Source organism: Carassius carassius, chromosome 44 (assembly GCF_963082965.1).
Source record: "Carassius carassius chromosome 44, fCarCar2.1, whole genome shotgun sequence".
Classification (NCBI taxonomy): domain Eukaryota; kingdom Metazoa; phylum Chordata; class Actinopteri; order Cypriniformes; family Cyprinidae; genus Carassius; species Carassius carassius.
Window position 1 is genome coordinate 2,385,901 of NC_081798.1, and position 22,327 is coordinate 2,408,227.

Genomic DNA, 22,327 nt, shown 5'->3' on the forward strand with positions numbered 1-22,327 from the left:
AATATACAATGATTTTCGGAGTACTCCGTGTAGTCTTACCTGCCACTGGCCGATGCTGCAAACCCTCAGGCCGAAGGGTCTCTGGAGGCTGGTGCACAGTTTAAACGCGTCGCTCCGGATCTCAATGATATTGTTAATGAGGGCACACATGGCGGCCAATGGGAAGGCAGATGAAAAGAGCACCACATATCCAAACTGAACAAACATCTCCTGGTAGTCCTGAAAAGTGTCCTGGAAAGCAGTTTAGGGACATTTAGTTTTAGAGGTTCAGAGAAAGTATGTCAGTCAGAAGGATCTGGTAGTAGAACATCCATAATCTAGAACACAAGTACATTACAGAGACATTTGCCATAGAGCACTTCAACTGGAAGCCATTGTGTTCTGTTTTAAATATTGTGAAAGAAATTATATTTTACACTAATGAAAAGTTTTTAAAAAGTCTCATGTTCAGCAAGGTTCAAAATACAGTAAAAGCATTAATAGTAACAGTAATATTGTGAAATAGTATATGAAATAGGTTTGTGAAATAGGGTTTGTCTTGCATGTAATTATGCATAATGTATTGCTATTATAATAGTAAGTACATTTAACATGTGTAACAAGGACACCTTAAAATAAAGTGCTTTTTAGCTGGTGGAAATATTAGTGTTGTAATCATTTTGGTCAGCACTGTATATATTTGGTGTATTCTGACCTGGTACGTTTGCATGCAGCTCTCCATCTCGGCTTGTGTTAGCGTGTTGGTTTCTTGCTCCTCAGGAGGATCCATCCACGAATCTCTCTTGGTCTTACTGTCAGCCCTCTCTAAGCTCCGTCCCCTCTTCCTGAGCCTGACTGAAGTGCTGCTCTCCAGCGGCTCGGCTTTCAGCTCCTTCATCTCAGGAGCCCCGTTTTCATCCTCATCATCGCACATCTCGAAAACCGAGGAGGGATCCATGCCCCTCTCCACCATGGTGGGGCTTCCCTCCTCCAGGAAGCTGTCGTCCACGGGGCTGACGCAGCTGGCAGACTTGCGCTCTACCTTCTCAATGAAGCTGACTTTCCGTAGCTTCAAGCCACAATCGATGAAGCTCTCTGATTCGTTGTCTTCTTCGCTCGGCCTCTCGCCAGGCTCTGCCTCCACATCCTCATCCGGGACGCCACAGCCGCCGTTTAGACACTTGCGCTCTCGTCTCTCTTGAGGGCCCTCGTCCCCCATCTGTGGCCCACACAGGCCTGATCCGAGCACAGTGGGGTCGCTGGGTGAGACCTGCGCTCGTCCTGCTGCGAGCCGCCCGTACTTGAGCAGTGCAGACACCAGCAGCTCCCAAATGGCTCTCAGCGTCAGCTCACCCAATCGGTGCCGCTCGGCCAAATAGGGCTGTAGGACCTCCTTCATATTCTGCACAAACTGCCGGATGATCAGCAGAATGGCCAGCATCTGCAGCAAAAGTTACACATTGATATGACTATCCCAATTGTGCATGCTTCGGTTAACATGTGCATTCTGACTGCCATGTTAAATAAATTCTTTAGAAATACAGAAATACTTAAATGTATTTGAAATACACTTACTTCATGCTAAGTGTACTACAAATACATTAAAAGTTGAAGTTAAAAGTTTTCAGAATATGCAAAATGTTTAACCAAAATAAGAGGGATGCATGTTATTGTTTATTTAGTACTGACCTGAATAAGATATTTCAAATAAAAGATGTTTACATACAGTCCACAAGAAAAATAATAGTTGAATATATAAAAATTACCTAGTTTAAAAGCTTAATACTGTGTTGTTGCCTGAATGATACACAGCTGTGTTTTTTTGTTTAGCGATAGTTGTTCATGAGTCCCTTGTTGGTCCTGAACAGTTCAACTGCCTGCTGTTCCTCAGAAAAATCCATGCAAATTCTTTGGTTTTCTAGCATTTTTTTGTATTTGAACCCTTTCCAACATTGACTGTATGATTTGGAGATCCATCTTTTCACACGGAGGACAATTAAAGAACTCATATGCAACTATTACAGAAGGTTCAAACATTCACTGATGCTCCAGAAGGAAAAATCATGCATTAAGAGCTGAGAAGGTGAAGACTTTTTCTATTTGAAGATCAGGGTAAATTTAACAGATTTTTGTCTTGTGGAAAACGTAAGTATCTTCTGCAGCTTTTGAAGGGCAGTACTAAATGAAAAAATATGATATTTAGGCAAAATAAGAAAGAAAGGAACACATCTTCACTTTGTTCAAAAGTTTTGACCCCCCAATGTACACGGTAAAGTCTTTTAAATTTAACCATGACTCGCTTGCTGGTAAAACAAACTGTTTGTGGTATAGAAGTGCATTTATTTTAGTTCTTTACCATTGGAAATTAATATAATGTGTAATGCTGTCAAATGATTAAGCGTGATTAATTGCTTCCAAAATAAAAGTTTTTGTTTACATTATTTGTGTGTGTGTATTGTGTATATTTATTATTTACTTATAAATACACACACATGCATGTATATATTTAAGAATTTTTTTATTTATATATAATATCAATTCTATGAATATAAATATATATATATATGGAAATATTTACAAAATATATAGTATGTGTGTGCATTTATATATATATATATATATATATATATATATATATATATATAATAAATATACACAGTATACAGAACAAATAATGAGTCTGATTTACTTTTTTTTTTTTTTTACCAAGATTCGTTTCACCCCTGTTAAATATCTAAATTACATTTAATGCATTTTATTCAAATATTCCTTGACTGATAGAAAAAAAAAACTACATATTTAAATATAATGCATGCTTCTTTGATGATTCATGTTTCTGTGGTGTGGTTTTAGTAAGAAATGTAAAGCAGGTCCAGTCTGAGACCCTCACCTCTTTCAGACGCTCCATGTCTTTGAGGTAGAATCCAATATAGAAAAGGCTGAGATAAGAATTTACAAACTGAAACTGAGAAACAAAGAGAACATTTTAGAAACAAAACCAATACAGTGGTATGAAAAGGTTCAAAAAGTTATTTGTTGGTTTATTACTTACAAGAACCATTTTGATTATGAGATTTTTCTCATAGGCACTCTGGAGTCTGTAATTTTCTATGAGAAACAGCAGATTCAGATATTATTATTCACCTCACAGCTAGCCAGTGTTGATCTTCTTACTCATTCTCACTTCTGTATTTGGCTTCTGGAGGGCTGTATTCCCAAAATCCAGACCTTGTTACTTTCTACCTCTGACAAACTTTAAACCAAAATTTCCTGAGTTGCACAACTCTCCCCCATAAAAATTATTTTTATTGCATACAGTGTTCATGAACACTTCAAATGATAAATGACCAGATATAAACTCCCATATGTCCTGTGACTCACCCATGTCATTTAGCCAGCAGGCGATCTTTCTGTACACCTCGTCACACGCCGTCACAGTGATGGCCAACATGATTTTAGGGATAAACCTTGCTACACGTGGAAGCTCCTTAATCCCCATCACAAATTCCTGCCAAACATCACTTCATTACAACTCACATTATAAGAACTGGTAATATGTAAATCTATATCAAATTACTTTTGTTTTTATCATATATTACGGTAAAATGTATGGAAGCCCATTTCTGCCAAAAAGGTAAAAAAAAAAAAAGGTAATCTTACAAAAAAAAAAATACAAAATTTAACACATAAATTCAGAATTTTTCTCTTGCCATTCTGAGTAAATATCTCACAATTTTGACTTATATAAACTCAACTGGAAGAAAAAAGTGTTAATTGTGGGAAGAAAAGTCTGAACTATACAGTAAGCTTGCAATTAACTTTATTTGTTTTTTCTCATAATTGTGTCAGAAATGCAAGATAAAAAGTCACAATTCCCTTTTTTATTTATTAACATGGTATCTCTTTAATTATTTTTTAACCACTTTCTTGCCTTTACTTGTGTGTGAGAGAGTGTAGCTCACCTGAAGCTCAAAGCAGACGAGCATGGCCAGAAATACAAAGCAGAGGCATAATATACAGACAGGAAAGCTGACCAGCCATCTGAACACCCTCCTCCTCCACGGTGGGTAATAAAACTCCTCACAGCCCGTCACTGGACTGCACCGCTTCACACCCTGACCAGAAGAGCAAGAGAGAGAAGAATTCATTTAAAACACCTGCTTTCAGATGCATTCCTAGGACCACTGATTTAACACATTAATTTGGTGCAAATCATTTTGGAGAAAAGTAATGCATTAAAATGATGTGTGTAACGCACCTTTTCTTGCCCAGATCTGTTTGTTTCATCCACTGGAACGCCACTCTCTTGTGAACGTGTGTTTTATAATACTATGAATTTGAACATACTACTCACATTACATTCTGTTTTCACATTCTACTTTATATAGCAGGGAAGCATTAGATTTCAGAAGTAATGAGCCCCTTGCTTTGTTTCTGAATAACTCACTCATTAAGACAGTAACCTGTCTCCAGCTTCTGATGGGTTTAGTTTCATATTAAGAGTATTATATAAAAAAATTTTTTAATATAAATTTGTAGTTTTCAGTAAAAAAAAATACTTTTTTTTGTAATTGCTTTTCTGTGTGTTTTTCATTGAACACAATAATGACTTTAAATGATCTCTTGGGTGTTGTTTCGCAGCTAAAATTGATGTGCAGTTAATATGCTATTTATAAGATTAATGATGGGGTCATATGATGCAATATCTAGTTTTCCTTTCTCTTTGGAGTGTTACAAGCTGTTCGTGAATAGATAAGATCCCTGAAGCTGCAAAGACTAAAAGAGATATTCTATATAAAAGTTAAGACTCGTCCATGCCGTCCTAAAAGAGGACACAACTAGAAATCAGTGTTTCGGTTGTATTTACAACACTGTTCCAGAACAGTTCAACCCAAATATTCAGATGTGTGTGCAGTGCATTTTACGGAGGAGTATTTCCTGAACCCACAATGCCATCTTTCTGACTCACAGCCTGTAAGTATGTTTTCATATTTAAAAAAATTCCCACTGATGATTCAGAGGCAAGTTTTGAGCAGTGTAGAGCAGAGCTTGTTGTTTGTCGTTTTTCCGATCACAAATGCAGACATGGCTTTGCTCCCTTCTTGCCACTTCCCGCCGAAACGGGTGTGGCCCAACCTATAAAAGGAGCTCGAAAAGGCTGACTCACCTGATTTTTCATCTCTTCAGCGAAGCTCACGCATCGCTGGATCACGGAGGAAGCAAGCGCCGTCTGAGAAGCATATCAGCGGGACGAGCCATTCTGAAGCTGCTGGCCTCGCCGCCTTCCACTGCCGTTCCTGCTGCGCTGTCCGGCGCCTATATCCTTTGTATCCTTTGTATCATTATATCCTGTGTGTGTTCGCCCTGCGACGCACACTCACAAAAAGAGCTGCGTCTTTTTAAAGATGCCCTCGTGCGGCTCGTGCAGAGCCCCGCTCAGCGAAGGAGATCGTCACGTCATCTGCGTCTCCTGTCTGTGGAGGACCATGCAGCGCTCGCGCTCGCGGACGGCGGCTGCCCTCATTGCGAGCTAATGCCTATGGTGACTCTGAGGACTCGCCGGGCGTTCTTCTCGAAGCCTGCATCATCCGCTGCGCCGCAGCGCCGTAAGAAGCGCCGCTCGCAGCGTCTACCGGAACCGCCTCCAGCTCGGCCGAGCTCGCCGGTTCCCTCCGCTTCGCCGGCCTCCCCTGCATCGCTTCCCGATGGTCAGCGTCCGCTGTCTGCCGACGCGTCATCTGAGGAAGTGGATCTCAGGCCCGCGTCGGAGGAAGAAGAGGGTTGGGCGAGCTCCGTGGATCTTGCGCCCTCTGCTCAGAGGCCCAGCAGATGGGGGGATATTGATAAGGAGCTGATGCGAGTGCTCGCGCTGGCCGCGGCGAGCCTCGGCCTCGAGTGGTCTGCACCAGCACCCCTTCACGTTCCCGGCTGAATGGTAGCTATCTCCCGGATGAGCGTTTTTCTTCAAGCTCAAAGCACGCCCCCTTTCTTCCTGAGCTTCACGAAGAAATGGCGAAAGCTTGGCAGCTCCATTTTCGGCGAGAGTCCGTTCATCTGTTTCGCCAGCATTCTCCACACTGGACGGTGCTAAAAACAGAGGCTACCTGTCACTTCCGCCGGTGGAACAGGCTATAGCAGCGCACCTTTGCCCGCCCTCTGCTGGACGGCGGACTAAGGCGGCGTTGCCATCCAAAGCCTGCCGCATGACGTCATCGCATCTCGCACGGATCTTCTCTGCTGCTGGGCAGGCTGCGTCTGCGCTGCACACCATGGCCACGCTGCAGATTTTCCAGGGCGATCTCCTCCGCAAGCTGGATGAGATGGGGCCTGAAGCAATCTGTCTTGCGGATCTGAGGAGTGTTTCAGATCTCTCCCTCCGCGCTGCTAAGTCCGCTGCACAAGCCATGGGACGGGTTATGGCTTCCGCTACGGTGGCTTTCTGACATCAAGGAATCTGAGCGCGCTGCGTTCCTCGACGCACCGCTGACTCCTCCATCTGTCAACGAGTTTGTGGAGAGATTCGCCGAGGACCAGAAAGCTTCGCAGGCGTTCAAGCACTTCTTGCCGAAGCGCTCCGGTTCTGCAGCTAGCCGCTCTAGACCGGCCCCACAGAGCTCTCAGTCACGCCCACCGCCTCCAGCTGCGTCATCGCGGCAGCGTCAGCAACGCAGCTCGGGACCCCGTTCTCGCTCTTCAAGCCGTCGCCCCGTGCCGCGGGAGCCGCGGCAGAGGATTGCGGTGAAGCCAGAAGCCCCGAAAACATCCTAGCACTGCTAGGAAAGCGCCGGTGTACGAGTTCTGCTGTGGCCGAGCTCTCACCCAAGCGCGCCGCTGTTGCAGTTCCAAGAGTTGTGACTGCCTCAGCGTCTTCTGCAATGCACAAGCCTGCACGAGTGCCCGCTTGCCTGCACACAAAAGCCGTTATCACGGCTACCCAGATGTTTCACGAAAAGAGTGTTATTTCTGGTGTTCCGGCCAGGGCCGATGGTGCTATAAATGTAGTGACGATGCCCACTCCTCAGTGCCCATCTCCACATGTAAGCACAGCCCTGCACACAGGGCCTGCGCCCATAAAAGCGACTCAAGTCGATCGCGCGCACTGCATAGTAAGCGTGCCCACCCCTCAGTGCCCACAATTACTATGTCACACGTGTCATGTGGTTTCTGTAAAAACGAAACCCGTGCACGCTCGTCCGGCCACTGCCGATGGTGCTATAAATGCAGTGACGATGCCCACTCCTCAGTGCCTATCTCCACATGTAAGCACAGCCCTGCACACAGGGCTCGCACACATAAGATCGACACAGATCGGTCGAGCGCCCCGCATAGTAAGCGTGCCCACTCCCCAGTGCCCACATACACTATGTCACATACGGCGCGTGGCTTCTGTAAAAACGAGGCCCGTGCACAAACGCTCTGCACAGGCAGACAGCGAGTTGAAAGTGGTAAATGTGCACATATGCAGCCCACAGTTACTCGCAGACATAACGAGTCCCACGGGACCTGCTCAGACTTCCCCCAGTCGGTTAAGCGCCGGGACGGGGTTGAGGAGGAGCGATCTGCCCGCTGTGATCAGCGTGCTCCCCGCCTCAAATGCGCAGCACACCCGAGCGCCGCCGTTGCCCAGTCAACAGAGCGCGCTTCGCATCCAGCCCTTAGCCATTCATGCAGATGCATGGTCAGCGCTTCCAGGGGTTTCGGATTGGGTGCTAGGCATTATAAAGAGAGGCTACTCGCTACAGTTTTTTCGACGCCCTCCGCGCTTTTTAGCGCGCGTCGAAACTATGGTCAAAACAGAAGTAGCACACATACTTCGGGCCGAAATATCAAAACTGTTGAGCAAAGGGGCTGTAGAGCCTGTGTCTCAAGCTCAAAGCGAGGGGGGGGCTGTACAGCAGATACTTTCTGGTGCCCAAGAGAGACGGGGGTCTCAGGCCCATACTGGATCTAAGACAGCTGAACAAGGCATTGATGAAACACAGTTTCAAAATGCTTACGACCAGGAAGCTCCTCGCGCAGATCCACAGAGGGGACTGGTTCATGTCAATAGATCTGAAGGACGCGTATTTTCAAATACAGATAGCGTCAAACCACAGGCGATATTTGAGATTCGCCTTCGAGGGCCAGGGATACCAGTTTACAGTCCTGCCGTTCGGCTTGTCCGTGGCTCCTCGTACGTTTACGAGGTGCATGGATGCAGCGCTCGCTCCTCTCAGACTCAGAGGCATGCGAGTGCTGAATTATTTGGACGACTGGCTGGTTCTGGCTCGATCATGAGCGGAGCTCGTGGAGCACAGGGCCGTTTTACTCGATCACCTCGAGAAGCTCGGTCTCAGTGTCAATTGGGCGAAGAGTTCGCTGAACCCCAGTCAGACGATTCTGTTTTTGGGTATAGTTCTGAACTCGTGTTCCATGACGGCGCGGCTGTCACCACAGCGCGTGTTGGGCATTCAGCGCGCAGCGAGACTTCCCCGAATGTGAAGATGGTGTCGACGGACGCCTCCACTTCGGGATGGGGAGCGCTGCTCGAGGGCAGACCGTCCTTTGGCCTGTGGTCAGAACGGGAAAAGCTCCATCATATCAACTGTCTGGAAATGCTGGCAGTGGAGAACGCGCTGATGCGCTTTTGTCCCCAAATCAAGGACCACCACGTCTTAGTCCGTTCGGACAACATGTCTGTGGTGTCCTACATAAATCGCCAGAGCGGTTTCGGGTCCCGAAACCTGTACAGGCTGCGGAACGCCTCCTGGTTTGGGCTCAGCGCAACGTGCGTTCGATGAGGTCAGTGCATGTGCCTGGGCTACAGAATCTGGGTCCAGAGAGGCTGTCCAGAGGCAATGTTCCTACGGGCGAATGGTCTCTACACCCGCAAACAGTCCGGCTGTTGTGGGAGAGATTTGGCAGGGCGGAGGTGGACCTCTTCGCGTCCCACGAAAACGCTCACTGCCCCGCGTTCTTTTCCAAGAACGAAAGCGCGCTGTCACGGAAAGGCCGTGCTGCCCGCTTTATGCTTTCCCTCCCATCTCCCTCCTTCCGCAGGTGATAGAACGGGTGAGAGAAACGAGATGTTCAATACTGCTTGTAGCACCTCTTTGGAAGAACCAACCATGGTTCCCAGATTTGATGCAGTTAGCAGATGTCGCCCCGTGGCCAGTACCGTTGAGAAGGGACCTCCTCTCGCAGGCCAGGGGTTCGATTTGGCACCCTCAACCATGTTGTGGTCCCTCCATGTGTGGGCGCTCAACGGTTACCCGCTGATCTCGCAGTGGGAGTGCTAAATACCATCGCTCAGGCTAGAGCTCCGTCGACACGACGTCTGTATGCCTCGAAGTGGTCGGTGTTCTCCAGCTGGTGCACAGCTCGAGGATGTTCACCCCTTAGTTGTGAGGTGACGGAGGTTCTCTCCTTCCTACAGGAGCTGTTGGATAAGGGCAGAGCCCCATCCACGCTCAAAGTTTATGTGGCGGCCATCGCAGCATTTTCTGAAACAGCGCTCGGTCAGTCAATAGGAAGGAATGATTTGGTCATCCGGTTCCTTAGAGGAGCTAGGAGGCTGAATCCTCCCAGACCTCCGTCAGTCCCTATGTGGGACCTCGCGGCGGTTTTGGAGGCCATGAAGGGTCCCCCTTTTGAGCCTATCCAATCAGTTAGCCTTCAGCATCTGTCGTTCAAGACAGTATTCTTGTTGGCTCTCGCTTCAGTGAAGAGTGTGGGTGATCTGCACGCGCTCTCGGTGAGCCAGTCGTGCTTGGAGTTTGGGCCTAATGACTCAAAGGTCATACTCAAACCTAGGCACGGTTATGTGCCGAAATCCCTCAACACGCCGTTTCGGGCTCAGGTTATTGCCCTGTCTGCCCTGCCGGTGTCAGGAGAGGATAGAGACTCGAGTCTTCTTTGCCCTGTCAGGGTTTTAAGAGCTTATGTGTCTCGCTCTGCTGCCTTTCGGCAGACGGAGCAGCTGTTTGTCTCGTTCGGTGGACGTTCCAAGGGAATGGCTGTTTCGAGACAGACTCTATCCAGATGGATAGTTGACGCCATAGCGTTAGCTTATGCTTCCAGGGGCCTTCAGTGCCCGCTGGGCGTCAGAGCACACTCCACAGGGGGCGTCGCCTCGTTGTGGGCGTGGTCTACTGGGATCTCCTTGCAGGATATATGTATGGCGGCAGGTTGGGCCTCGCCGTCTACATTTATCAGGTTCTATAACCTGGAGGTTCCCGCCTTGCAAGCAAGGCTGCTGTCGGTATAGTCGAATCAGGGCCCTGAGGGGAATTCTGAGTTTGTGAGCGTTATGCGCTGCCGACTGTTATATGGGCAGTATTGCGTAAGACCCGCATTGCCACATTGGTCAGGCCTTGCCTCGGCTGTGTGATGTCATATTGTCGCATCTACGGATGTTGCTAGATATGGGACGGAGGGCTTCCCCCCTTCCTGTCCTGGACTCTCTGTGAGTCCCTCAGGTGACTGTGCACTGTAAATCCTGGGCGTTGCTTCAGGTTTATTGGTGTGTGATCCCGTAGCGTCTTAGCTAAGACGCAGTACGAGAGAGCTCTCGTAAGAGAATGTACTCGGTTACTAAACGTAACCTCGGTTCTCTCGCGAAGCGCCCTTATTGGTCTGATGTTGCATCAGCCTGCGCTCGATAGGCTGTGCAGTTGCCGCAGAGCTAGCCAATGAGCGAACGAGCCGTCTCGCTTATGGCTGTGTACTGCTGCAAATGCGCTTTACAAAAATACAAAATTAAGGATAATTTTTTGCTTCAGTATTTCGTGAAAAGAGACTTTTCCCGTAGCGTCTTAGCTAAGACGCAGTACTCGTTCGCTCTTCTAGAGAGAACCGAGGTTACGTTTAGTAACCGAGTACGTTTTACAGGGGGTCGTTAGATAAATCTGTGATTCACAGACGTACTTGGTGATTTTAATCCCATCCGAATCTGCCATGTCTGTGTTTTTCTCACACAACCTCTTGTGATAATTCAAAAGATAATTCTTTTACCGCGCGCATGTTTGATATATTTGCTTAACGGCAAATGAAGGGGAGTGCGATTTGTCCGGGGAGTCAAATTTCGGTACAACACCGGCAAATAAATAATAATAAAAAAATAATACAAATAATAAAATCAAGAGCAAGATCACGTAAACTGTTAATACCAGCTATTGTAATATCAGCATCAGGTAAGATTACTCACGTTCATTTATGCACTCAGTTACATAATGTTTTAATTACATATGTACCTTTATGAATATTAAACATAGGGTAGGTTTAGCCTACTACACACACACAAAAAAAAAGGAAAACAAGTTAAACTACAGGAACCACACATTAACATGGTTTTCATTCTGAATGAATGCAATACACGCATACAGAGCGCATGATCTCTGTGACGCCCAGATGCACAAATCAGACCCTGACCGTCCGAATTGGTACATGAAACTCGCAGACGTCAGGTGGTAAGAATCGAAACTCAAACGTAGTTTAGAAAACTAGTCCCGTCCGAATAGTGCTTAAGTCATTACAATCAGTAACTATGTCCCCACTGGATGCAACAAATGCCTCGTTTATAATGGGTTTTATTGTTTTTGTCTCGTCGTGCCAGGAGACAGCATCACAGTATATTAAAGGGCATAACATTTCCATCACACGCTTTAGATATTCGCCCAATCACAATGCACTGGATAGCTGGCCAATCGGAGCAAAATCAGAGCACACCTCGTTTTTCGGGCCGATGAGTTTTGTTAAAAACGACATCTTTTAGAAGGCGGGGCATAGAGGAGAAACAATAATGTACAGTTTATGGAAAATAATGTGTTTTTTGAACCTTAAACCGCATAAACACATTGCATTTCACCAAATAGACAAAATAAAGTTCTTTTTAGCAACGTCATATGACCCCTTTAAATAATTGGAGCATCATGTGATTGACTGCATTAAAATTATTACCCTGAACTGAGGTCTGGGCTCCTCCAGTGACTCAGCTGGGGTGTCCAGTGTACCCCACTTATAGGCGAGCTCCGCTCCTCTTCGTTTCCAGCGCTCCAGGAACAATGTGGCCCACACCACATTAAAGAGAGCAAACACCACACAACAGATATCCCTGCTGGTCTGAGAGCACAGCGACAGAAGTATCAATCACATGAACAATAGTAGATTGTACCTCTATTGTTCTACAGATGAGTTACTTTTCTGGAGTTTGAGTGGTCAAGTACCTGATCGGATTCTGTGAGCATCCACAATACAAAGCCAATAACGGCTGGATACAACATGGAAGTGGTGTAGAAACCCAGCCAGGCAAAGTACATGGCAATCTTCACGCCAAAATAATCACAAATATCATCTAACAAGACAAGAAAGACAAACACTCAATGACAAATCATTCAAGTATCTACTGTAAGTAGGGCAGCAGCAACTAATCACTAAAATCAATAATAAAATATCCAGCAGCAGATTTGTTTATTGATTAATCACATATAGATTGTATAGATTGAGAGAGCAGTAATTTTGATAAAAAATATACATTTTGCTAAATCATTTGTCGTTAGACAATAAATATATGTTTCAAATTAACAAGTAATTGTATTTTTATGACAAAAGAAACAGTAAAAGGACTTCACTGGAGTTTAAATTTGATTACTTTGTCCAGATGAAAGTGTGTGTACCTAGTAGCAGTTAATGTGTTATTGTTTTTGTTTACTATCATTTTTAATTTAGTAATTTTAAATACTTTAAAATGGTAAGCTGTTATTAGTCATTTAGAATGTATCTTTTATATTTTAACCCTTTTTGGCACATAATGTATAGCATAGCTTATAGATACAGTTACTATTTTCATTTTTTTAGCCTTAAAATTGTACAACATTGGAAGGGATATGGAATAACATATTCATAAATAATTGATTAAAGTCAACACATTTTAAAATCAATATTATTCTTTTTTTATCAGATTTTTTTATCTGATTGTCAACAGATGAATCAAAATAATCATTACTATATCTTAGCATCATATTTTTGTTTTTAAAAATTGTATTATAAAAAAATAAGAAATAAATATAATTTCTAACATATAATTTGTAATATACATATGTAAAAATGATATTCTTAAGTTAAGTTTACTTTATATATATATATATATATATATATATATATATATATAATAAAGTTGAAAAAAAAAATATGCTACCGTTGCAATAATGAAAAAATGAAAAAACTACTTTTATTTGCTTTTCATATATAATATTTTACATATAAATATTACAAATTATATGAAAAAAATTAGATATAAAAAGTTTTTCTTTTCTTTTCATTAATAAAACGGTAGCATATTGATTTGTATTTTAAATAAAACTTAAATGTGCTTTAAAAACATTCTTAAATTAACCCAGGTTAAATTATTGTTTAGTTAAGCTTGGATAAAATTGGCAAAAAGACCAGCATTCAGGCTTATGCTGTGTTTATTTCATCAGGGTTGTTAGCAACATTATTTTTCAGTTCTAAAATAACAACAAACTAAAAAAAAGTATATTTCAGCGTTGACTTTTCACTTGACTAACTACTAACCGAGAGGCTGTTTTTCACACACGGCCTGCACCCATGACTTCGTCAGCTGTCCCAGAATCCTCTGCTCATGAAGCGGGAAGACTTGCTGGATCACACCTCGTGCCCTCAGCTCAGGAACTGGAACATACACACACAGTTCAGGCTCACTAACACACACACACACACACAACATGAACAGGTATTCACAACTTCAATAAAACTGAATCTACACTACATCTGTCACCAGTAACATATAAAATCCAGTCCAATTACTTTCAGGTACAGACCATCAAGATACTGAGTGACTTATACATACACACAGGCGACTAGTGCACACTTCTCAGGGCACTAAGGAAGTCTAAAGAGAAGAACTCACTGATTGGCTGCCCTTCCAGGAAGTGGATGTTGTGAAGGGCCTCCCCGTGTTTAGCTCTGAGATTGTCCAGCCAGTATTTGATTATGCTTTGTCGTTCCTGTCATACGGAAAGGATTAGGCTTCAATCTATAATAAAGTTCACAAAAATGTACAACCCAACTCGATGTCTCAGTGTAATGACTTGACTCTTTAAAGAAATATAATGGATTAAATATAACCCTGAAACTATTGATGATGTCTGTGATGTTGAAAAACAAATATGCTTACAATAGAAGTTTATAGGGCAAGATATTAAAATTCGACACTTGTATTTTATAATAAAAATGAATAGAATTGAATGTGTGATGTCATCTATATGATCATTTTGTGTCAGTAGTACTTTTCAATTTAACTAATGATTTATTTATATATTATTAGTTATTATTCTATTTATTGACATTTTGAGTAAGTGTTTTATTTTTATTTTAGGTAAAGTTCTAGTAATTTTGTTATATGCTTCTGTTATTTTTATTAGCTTTTTAGATTTTGATTTTTCAAGTTTTCATTTAACTTTTAGTGATTTTAATTTTAGTACTTCAAATTATTTTATTATTTCAGTTATTTGCCAGTTGTTTAGGTTCTATTCTATTTCTTTTTAGGCTTTATTAAGTATTTCTATTGAAGTTTATTTCAACTTTATTTCAGTCCAAAAATGAAAATAGTTTTAATAGTTAAGTTTTAGTTAATAACAACAAAACTGGTTAAAAGAAGTTTTATAGATACATTGCTAACAGCACGTTGTCAAAATATTTACTGCTGTAGTCAATGTCTCAAATGCTATTGTTTTGGTTGCATTTAACCCAAAATATTCCTTAGGGAACATGTGAACTTTGTAAGTAACGTATATATTAATGTGGTACACTGTAAAAAGTGGTAACTTGCAGTTCTACATTAATTTCTACTTGATTTAACCAAATGTTGTTGTTCTGTATTTATGCTTGTTCATTGATATAATATATATATATAAATTTTTTTTTTTTTTTTTTTGCATGTTACCATTTTAGGTTACCACTTTTTTTACTGTATGCAACCCCAAATTCTAATAGCCTTTTTCTGTTTTAATGAGATGTCATCAGCAGTCTTGATAACAAGAGAAAAACCAACTTAATGCTGCATCAAAACCTTTATGCTCAATATTGTGAAGGACCTGTGAGGTGAAGAAACAGAGTTCACTCTCAATGTTCTCGTAGATGTAATCTTCCTCACAGGAGAAACTGCGAGAACCGCCACCAAACTCCGGCTTCACAGCTTTCTGCAGTCCCATCTCTTCAGCCCCTCGTAAAAGACTGGCCACACAAGAGAAAATACATCAGCATCAATGTAAGACTCAAGCTAGACTCTGACCACGAACACTATCAAAGCATAAAGCAAAGAAAATAGAACTCTGGGGCAGTACCTCTTCAAAAGGCACACTTTTGTACCTAAAGAGTCATTACTGGTTCCTTAAAGGTACAAAAGTGTACCTTTTGAAAAGGTAACACCTCAGTGACAGCTTTTGTAAAAGAATTTGTAAAAAGAAGAAATCAGTACTTTTAACAAGCATACATTTAATTCAGTGTTAATTTAGTATTATTGATGTCGTTTAAGTTAATATTTTGAGTTCATTTTTTTATTTACCTGTAGTTAAAGCTGTGTGCTTTTTCATTTTAATTATTTTTTGTTCTTTTTTATTTGTCTATATAAGTTTCATATACATTTTTGTTTCAGTTAATTTGAAGTTGTTTTAATACACCATGTTAACAAAAAAAAAAGAGAAATGTTGCCTTAACTAGCTGAAATAAAACATGTTTTTTTTTTTTGTATAGATTTCTTACAGTTAACATTTATTTCATTTTGTCTGGTTTATGTAATAACCCTGTATAAACTGATCAAAAAGTGACATTGTCACAAATTATTTCTATTTCAAATAAACGCTTAACTTTTTTATTCATCAAAGAATCCTGAAAAACTAAATGTATCACTACAATAATTTTAAGCAGCAACTGTTTTCAACACGTTTTAAGCAGCAAATCAGTATATTAGAATAATTTCTGAAGGATCATGTGACAATGAAGACTGGAGCAATGATGCTGAACATACAGCTTTAAATCACTGAAATAAATTACATTTTACAATTTATTTCAAACAGAAATGGCTACTTTAAATTATAATAACATTTAACAATCGTACTGTTTTGACTGTATTTTTGATCAAATAAATGCATCCTTTCTGAGTAGAAGACACTTCTCTAAAACATTCTCACCAACCCCAGTATTTTGAGAGGTAGTGTGTTTTGCTTTGATGAAGTTCTTGAACTTCTTTAGAGGCTCATGTTGGAACATAATAATAAACATAAACTAGTATTTTCTTGACCCTTATGCCTCATTTCATGACATACATGGTAATCAGATCAACATCACCTGAAGAAACCGTTCATAAACAAGAGATTAATCCATAGGAATGATAACAGCTCCCTCTCACTTTTCGTATGTGGCCGTGACGAAGAAGGCGTACATCCTGGTGTGTTTGTGGTGTCGGATCTGGATGATGAGCTCTGGGATGCCGAGCCGTATGTGGTTCAGAAGCCAGAGCAGCGTGTGGTCATCTGTGGTGTCTGTACGGAGACAAAAACAAACACCTCATCACCTCTACGTTATTGAGATACACAGCAAAAAACCACATCTATAACACACCAAAATATTCTGTTTGTTTCACCAGCTGTTACTGTAGGTACAATGAGTCTGTTTGCATAAAATACCCATTCACAAATAATGGAAATGCAATCAATTAAGGTTTTTAGTAAGGTTTTTATTATATCAGTTTAAGTTTTTAGTAAATAATAAAGTTAAGCTAAATGAAAATGAGAAATGCTGCCCTGTTAACTACCTGAAACAAAATAAGTGTTTTCTATTTCATTTTACTTCAGGTTAACATTTATTTTATTTCAACTTTTTGTTTGTTTGTTTATGGTCTTAGTTTTAGTTAACCATAATAACGCTGATCTAAATGAACTGATTTAATTTAAAAAATGTTAACCTGATAATATTTAGATTTAATATTTCAACCTGACTACACACGGGTAAAAAAATAAGTCATTTTTAAGGATAAAGTCAGGTATGGATACTAAAAACTTCAAATTTTTCTCTTTATACAGTGATAAAAGTATTCATTATGTAAGAAAGACACTGGATCTTGTTCGCATGATTTTGCATGAAATCGGATGTTTTCACATACATATCATGATTGTTATTATTTTATTTCACTCATTTGCTTATTATTGTGTGGATTATTTGCATTTACACATACAAGAGGACTTCTAATTCACAGCATGTGATTTTTTTCTCAATCTTATCAAGTCAAATGTTAATGAATTTGGAGTATCCTAAATGATTGTAAATGAAACAATTTGCATAAAACAAGCTCAAACCCCAAAGCCATTTGTTTTGACAAACAGACAATTAATTATAAATCATGCATTTGTTTTTCTCACATATTTGTGAAACATGTATATTATATTAATATATATCACAGCACTGAAAGATTACCACATCCAACTAAGGCATAATAAAGGTATTTATTCAGTGTTTTCTAAGAACTGTAGAAAGAAAGAGACAGGATAAGGCACCTGGAAAAGTCATAAGGACATCACAGTTCTCTGTGGGCACCGTCTTCATCCAGGATTTATGGGACATGATGTGTCTCCCGGCCTGCAGCAGACGCTTCCCAAACAGCTTATCTGAGAAAAAGAGAAGAAAACAAACGTCAGTCACTTTACGATGTTACTCTGAACAAACAGACCCCCTCCATGCCGTTCATTCTCCCCTCGCTCATGAAGCCAAGTTTAAATGTCACTGTCATTCCCCTTGAAACATGAGAAGAGGAGACATAACCAGCGCTGGAGTCCTGACAGGGTCTGAATATGAACAATAACCTCAGAGACCCGAGAGCACGGCTAGCTGTGGTGTGGTGTTTGTGGAAAATTTTCTAAATATTTGTAATAATTAAGAAACATAAAGATGGAAGCGAATATGGATGGATATATATATATATATCCAGGAGTACCTATTTTTAATTTTTAAAACCTTTCTAAAATTTATATTTATCAAAAAATAAAACTGTTTTCAACATTGCTGATAATCAGAAGTGTATGGAAGCATATGGGTAGCAATATTCAATTTGGGATGTAATATGCAAAATGACAATGCAATATGTAAAATGACATTGCATTTCTGTATAAGTTGCAAAATGAAAATGAAAATGTATTACAGAAATGATTAGATATGTATAACATGTTCAAGCAAAAACTGTGGCAAAATGATAATTTAAATGCTATTTTTCTTAAATGCATTAACACTCACAGTCAAGACACTTACGATTGCATTTTCATTCAATGTCCCGCAATGAATGTAGCAAAATTCAATGTGCACATTGAAAATGCATTCCGAGCCGATCACGTGTCTGCCCCCTCCCGCCATGTCAATCACTGCGTGAACAAGGCGGGGCTTGCAGAAGGTCAGAGACTCAAATCTCAAGAAGAGGATTCAAGTGAGAGAACATGGACAAGACCGTTGGCCCGTGTACGTTTTGATCATTTCGGTTTATGGCTTCAATATTTCATTCGCACTTGTGGGCGGAGCTGAAACGCTGCTTTCATCTGATTGGTCGAATCGCTCCACCTTCAGCTCGGTCTTTTCATTCTTTCAGACAGAATAAGAGTCAGTGCGAGTGAAGCACTGTAATGTCTGAAACCTCCGCTCACTGTTAATTAGCATAATATTTGAATCCGATTATGCTGGCCACATAATTCGTGCTGCTGCGACTTGCAAGAGACCCCGTTTAATTATTTCTAGGTTGTATACTGTATTGTATAAATATTGTCCCACTGATAAAAACAGTGCAAATAGTTCTGTCTCCTTGGATAACAGTGAAGTGGAAATAAATATAGTTAAATTTATGAAATAAAATTAAATGGGATTTTTTGGGAAGGTAAGTCTGGCCAGTTATACAGCAACATGAGTCAGACGAGTCTGAAGATCTGAGCTGAATTTGGTGAAACATTAAAGTTCTAGTCTGTGTCAATTACTCTTATAATAAATAATAATAATAATGTTACCCATATTTTTCGGTATATGTTGCATCAGTCCAAAAATATGTCATTACGAGGAAAAAAACATATATAAGTCGCACTGGACTATAAGTCGCATTTATTCAGAACCAAGAGAAAACATTACCGTCTACAGCCGCGAGAGGGCGCTCTGGGGTAGGCTACAGGAGCACTGAGCAGCACAGAGCTAATTTTAATATTTTTATTTAGAAATGTAACTATATTAATTTTTACAATTATTTATTAATTTCACACACACATACCTAGTGCCTTATGACTTAAAAGATGAGAGTGGTAAATGTTACAGACATGGAACTGTTCAGTCTATTATTGATTTTTATTTCCACTTCACTTTTATCCAAAGAGACAGAACTATTTGCACTGTATTTATCAGTGGGACAATATTCACAATACTACAACCTAGAAATAATTTGCAGGCTTCAGCAGCACGAATTATGTGCCCAGCTACATCTGATTCAAATATTATGCTAATTAACAGTGAGTGTAGTTTCAGACATTACAGTGCTTCACCTGCACTGACTCTTATTCTGCCTGAAAGAATAAAAAGACCGAGCTGAAGCTGGAGCGATTCGACCAATCAGATGAAAGCAGCGTTTCAGCGCCGCCCACAAGTGCGAATGAAATTCAACGGTCTTGTCCATGTTCTCTCACTTGAATCCTCTTCTTGAGATTTGAGTCTCTTGACCTTCTGCAAGCCCCGCCTTGTTCACGCATTGATTGACATGGCGGGAGGGGGCAGACACGTGATCGGCTCGGAATGCATTTTCAATGTGCGCATTGAATTTTGCTACATTCATTGCGGGACACTGAATGAAAATGCAATCGTAAGTGTCTTGACTGTGAGTGTTAATGCATTTAAGAAAAATAGCATCTAAATGATCATTTTGCCACAGTTTTTGCTTGAACATGTTATACATATCTAATCATTTCTGTAATACATTTTCATTTTGCAACTTATAAAGCATTACAATTAGTATTCATTTTACATATTAAAACTGGTGTATGAAATGGCAAATGAAAATTATGTAATTGCATTTTCATTTTCATTTTGCACCAAACGTTGCACAAATGTATTGGAAAATGTAAATGTAAATACAGAAATGCATTGTCATTTTACATATTGCATTGTCATTTTGCATATTACATCCCAAATTGAATATTGCTACCCATATGCTTCCATAGAAGTTTTTCTTGAGCAGCAAAATCATCATATCAGAATGATTTCTGAAGGATCATGTGACACTGAAGACTGGAGGAATGATGCTGGAAATACAGATTTCACACCACAGGAATAAATTACATTATAAAATATCTTAAAATACTATAAGTTATAATAATATTTATCAAATTACTAGTTTGTATCAAATAAATGCAGAAGATGCTTCTTTCAAGAAAATTTAAAAATAGTTTGAATCTCTCTCTCTCTCTGTATATTCAATGATTACATATTCACTTTTGTACCTTAAAATCCATGATAATAGCATGATTCTCATTCAAAACCGTGATTTTTTTTCTCTGAAGAAAATGTTATTGCTGTTATTCCTTGAGATGCTTTTCTTTAATAACTGAGATATGAATTGGAGTTCTTTTTGTGTTTTTCTTTGTTACATTTGAGCAAATGCATATTTTATCTTAGTTTCTTTCATGCTTCATTGTCCTGCTTGGCACTGCATCGTTGCATTTCCATTTGTTTGACCAATGCCAGGCGGGAAAGCATATTTTTGCTGGAGGCACATCTCACAGAATTTCTTTCCTAGTGGTTGGAACATTTTTGTTATATCTTTAGAGTTCAGACACGAATGCATTAAAGCCCAAGTGAAGGAGCTGTGGTCAGTGGCGTAGTGTTTTTGGCAGTGACTGCTCTCTAAATGTTCAGCTGCTCACTGATGCATGACCTTCAGAAAGTGGGGCACAGTCTACAAATCTAACACAATCTCAGGTCACTATCCAGCACTTAAAAAAATAATCACATTGTCAGAAAATATTGCCAAATATCACCAAAGCACAAATATATGCACTTGATATCTGCAACAAGAGCCTTATGTGAAGAATAAAGAAAACTATTACTATCATTTAAAAAAAAATTCAGTAAATAATTTTACTGTGATGTTCCTAAATTCCTTGCATGATGCATCACAACTGTTTTTGATTTCATAAATAGTTTGTGCATCAGGGTGTTCATTTTTTGCATTATTGTATTATTTGTGTTACCCAGATAGTATTTAGTTTTTTATTGCTATATTAATTTGACATTGTTTAATGAGTTATAATGTAGCTTCTGTTTACTAAGGAATAGATCAACCAAAAGTGAAAATTCAGTCATTATTGACTCACAGTCATGAGCTTTGAAACCTGTGTGACTTTCTTTCTTGAATGGAACATGAAGGAAGATATCCGGAGAAATGTCTCTGTCTTTTGTCCATATAATGGAAGTCTACGGACTCTAAAGAAACTCTAAATATCTTATTTGATGGTCAACAGAAGAAAATTAGCACAGTTTGGAGGATAACATGAGGGTGAGGAAAACATTTTTAATTTAGGGTGAACTATCCACAAAGAGATTTCATTGTTACTGTATAAAACACAAATAACCAATGTTAACATATTTTATAAAATATATTAATAAATCCTGAAAAAACATGAGTTTCTAGCAAACCACAGCTGTCTGAATTTATAGTAACTTTAAGTGAATTGTTATTTATTTAAGTCAGAACAGATGGCTTCATCATCAAGCATCATCATCAAACTCTTAACACATGTCACTAGTACTAGTGACATGTGTTAAGAGTTAAATCACTAGTACTAGTACTTTACACGCTGGGTATAAATAAAGCTTAGAGAGTTCTGGGAAACCAAGCCAGCGAGCGCTGGCTGACGATTGGCCAGATTGCGTGTGTCTACTAGTGACTAGTACTAGTGACTAGTAGACACACGCAATCTGGCCAATCGTCAGACAGCGCTCGCTGGCTTGGTTTCCCAGAACTCTCTAAGCTTTATTTATACCCAGCGTGTAAAGCCGAATGCATGAATGATGCCATACTGTCATAATGCAACACATCTCCAGCAATGAAATCTGTGAACGTCTTAATGGAGGCTTCAGCATAAAAAGTACTCAAGCAAAGGCAAATCCTCTTTAATTTTAGATACTTTTTCAACACAGCAGTGATTTACCATCAGGACAGATACTGTAAAGTGCTCCAAACGTTTATTTCTAAATAAAAAGGTGCTGAAAAGGAAAGCACTGCAAAATAGCAATATATCATACTGCTACTGATGGGCCAAAAACTCTGGTAATTACT

The 22,327-nt window shown here is 40.3% G+C and overlaps 1 protein-coding gene and 1 long non-coding RNA gene across 3 annotated transcripts in view; one reads left to right on the forward strand and one right to left on the reverse strand.

Moving 5' to 3' along the window:
* The window catches only part of LOC132126764 (uncharacterized), a 169,477-nt gene that overhangs the window by 7,999 nt on the left and 139,151 nt on the right, over positions 1-22,327 (forward strand). The window lies entirely within an intron of this gene.
* Positions 1-22,327, reverse strand: part of ano8b (anoctamin 8b) — a 29,400-nt gene that overhangs the window by 3,030 nt on the left and 4,043 nt on the right. Inside the window, exons 2-14 of one of the 2 annotated variants that reach the window (XM_059537318.1) lie at positions 17,529-17,639; positions 16,385-16,517; positions 15,072-15,210; positions 13,886-13,982; positions 13,531-13,647; positions 12,183-12,310; positions 11,917-12,078; positions 3,942-4,094; positions 3,361-3,487; positions 3,032-3,087; positions 2,870-2,944; positions 695-1,420; positions 40-231 (exon numbers count right to left, since the gene is read on the reverse strand). In XM_059537318.1, the coding sequence (XP_059393301.1) occupies positions 40-231; positions 695-1,420; positions 2,870-2,944; positions 3,032-3,087; positions 3,361-3,487; positions 3,942-4,094; positions 11,917-12,078; positions 12,183-12,310; positions 13,531-13,647; positions 13,886-13,982; positions 15,072-15,210; positions 16,385-16,517; positions 17,529-17,639 (2,216 nt within the window). Of the gene's footprint in view, positions 1-39; positions 232-694; positions 1,421-2,869; positions 2,945-3,031; positions 3,088-3,360; positions 3,488-3,941; positions 4,095-11,916; positions 12,079-12,182; positions 12,311-13,530; positions 13,648-13,885; positions 13,983-15,071; positions 15,211-16,323; positions 16,518-17,528; positions 17,640-22,327 lie in introns of those variants that run through there. The other variant, XM_059537319.1, reaches the window with a different exon arrangement.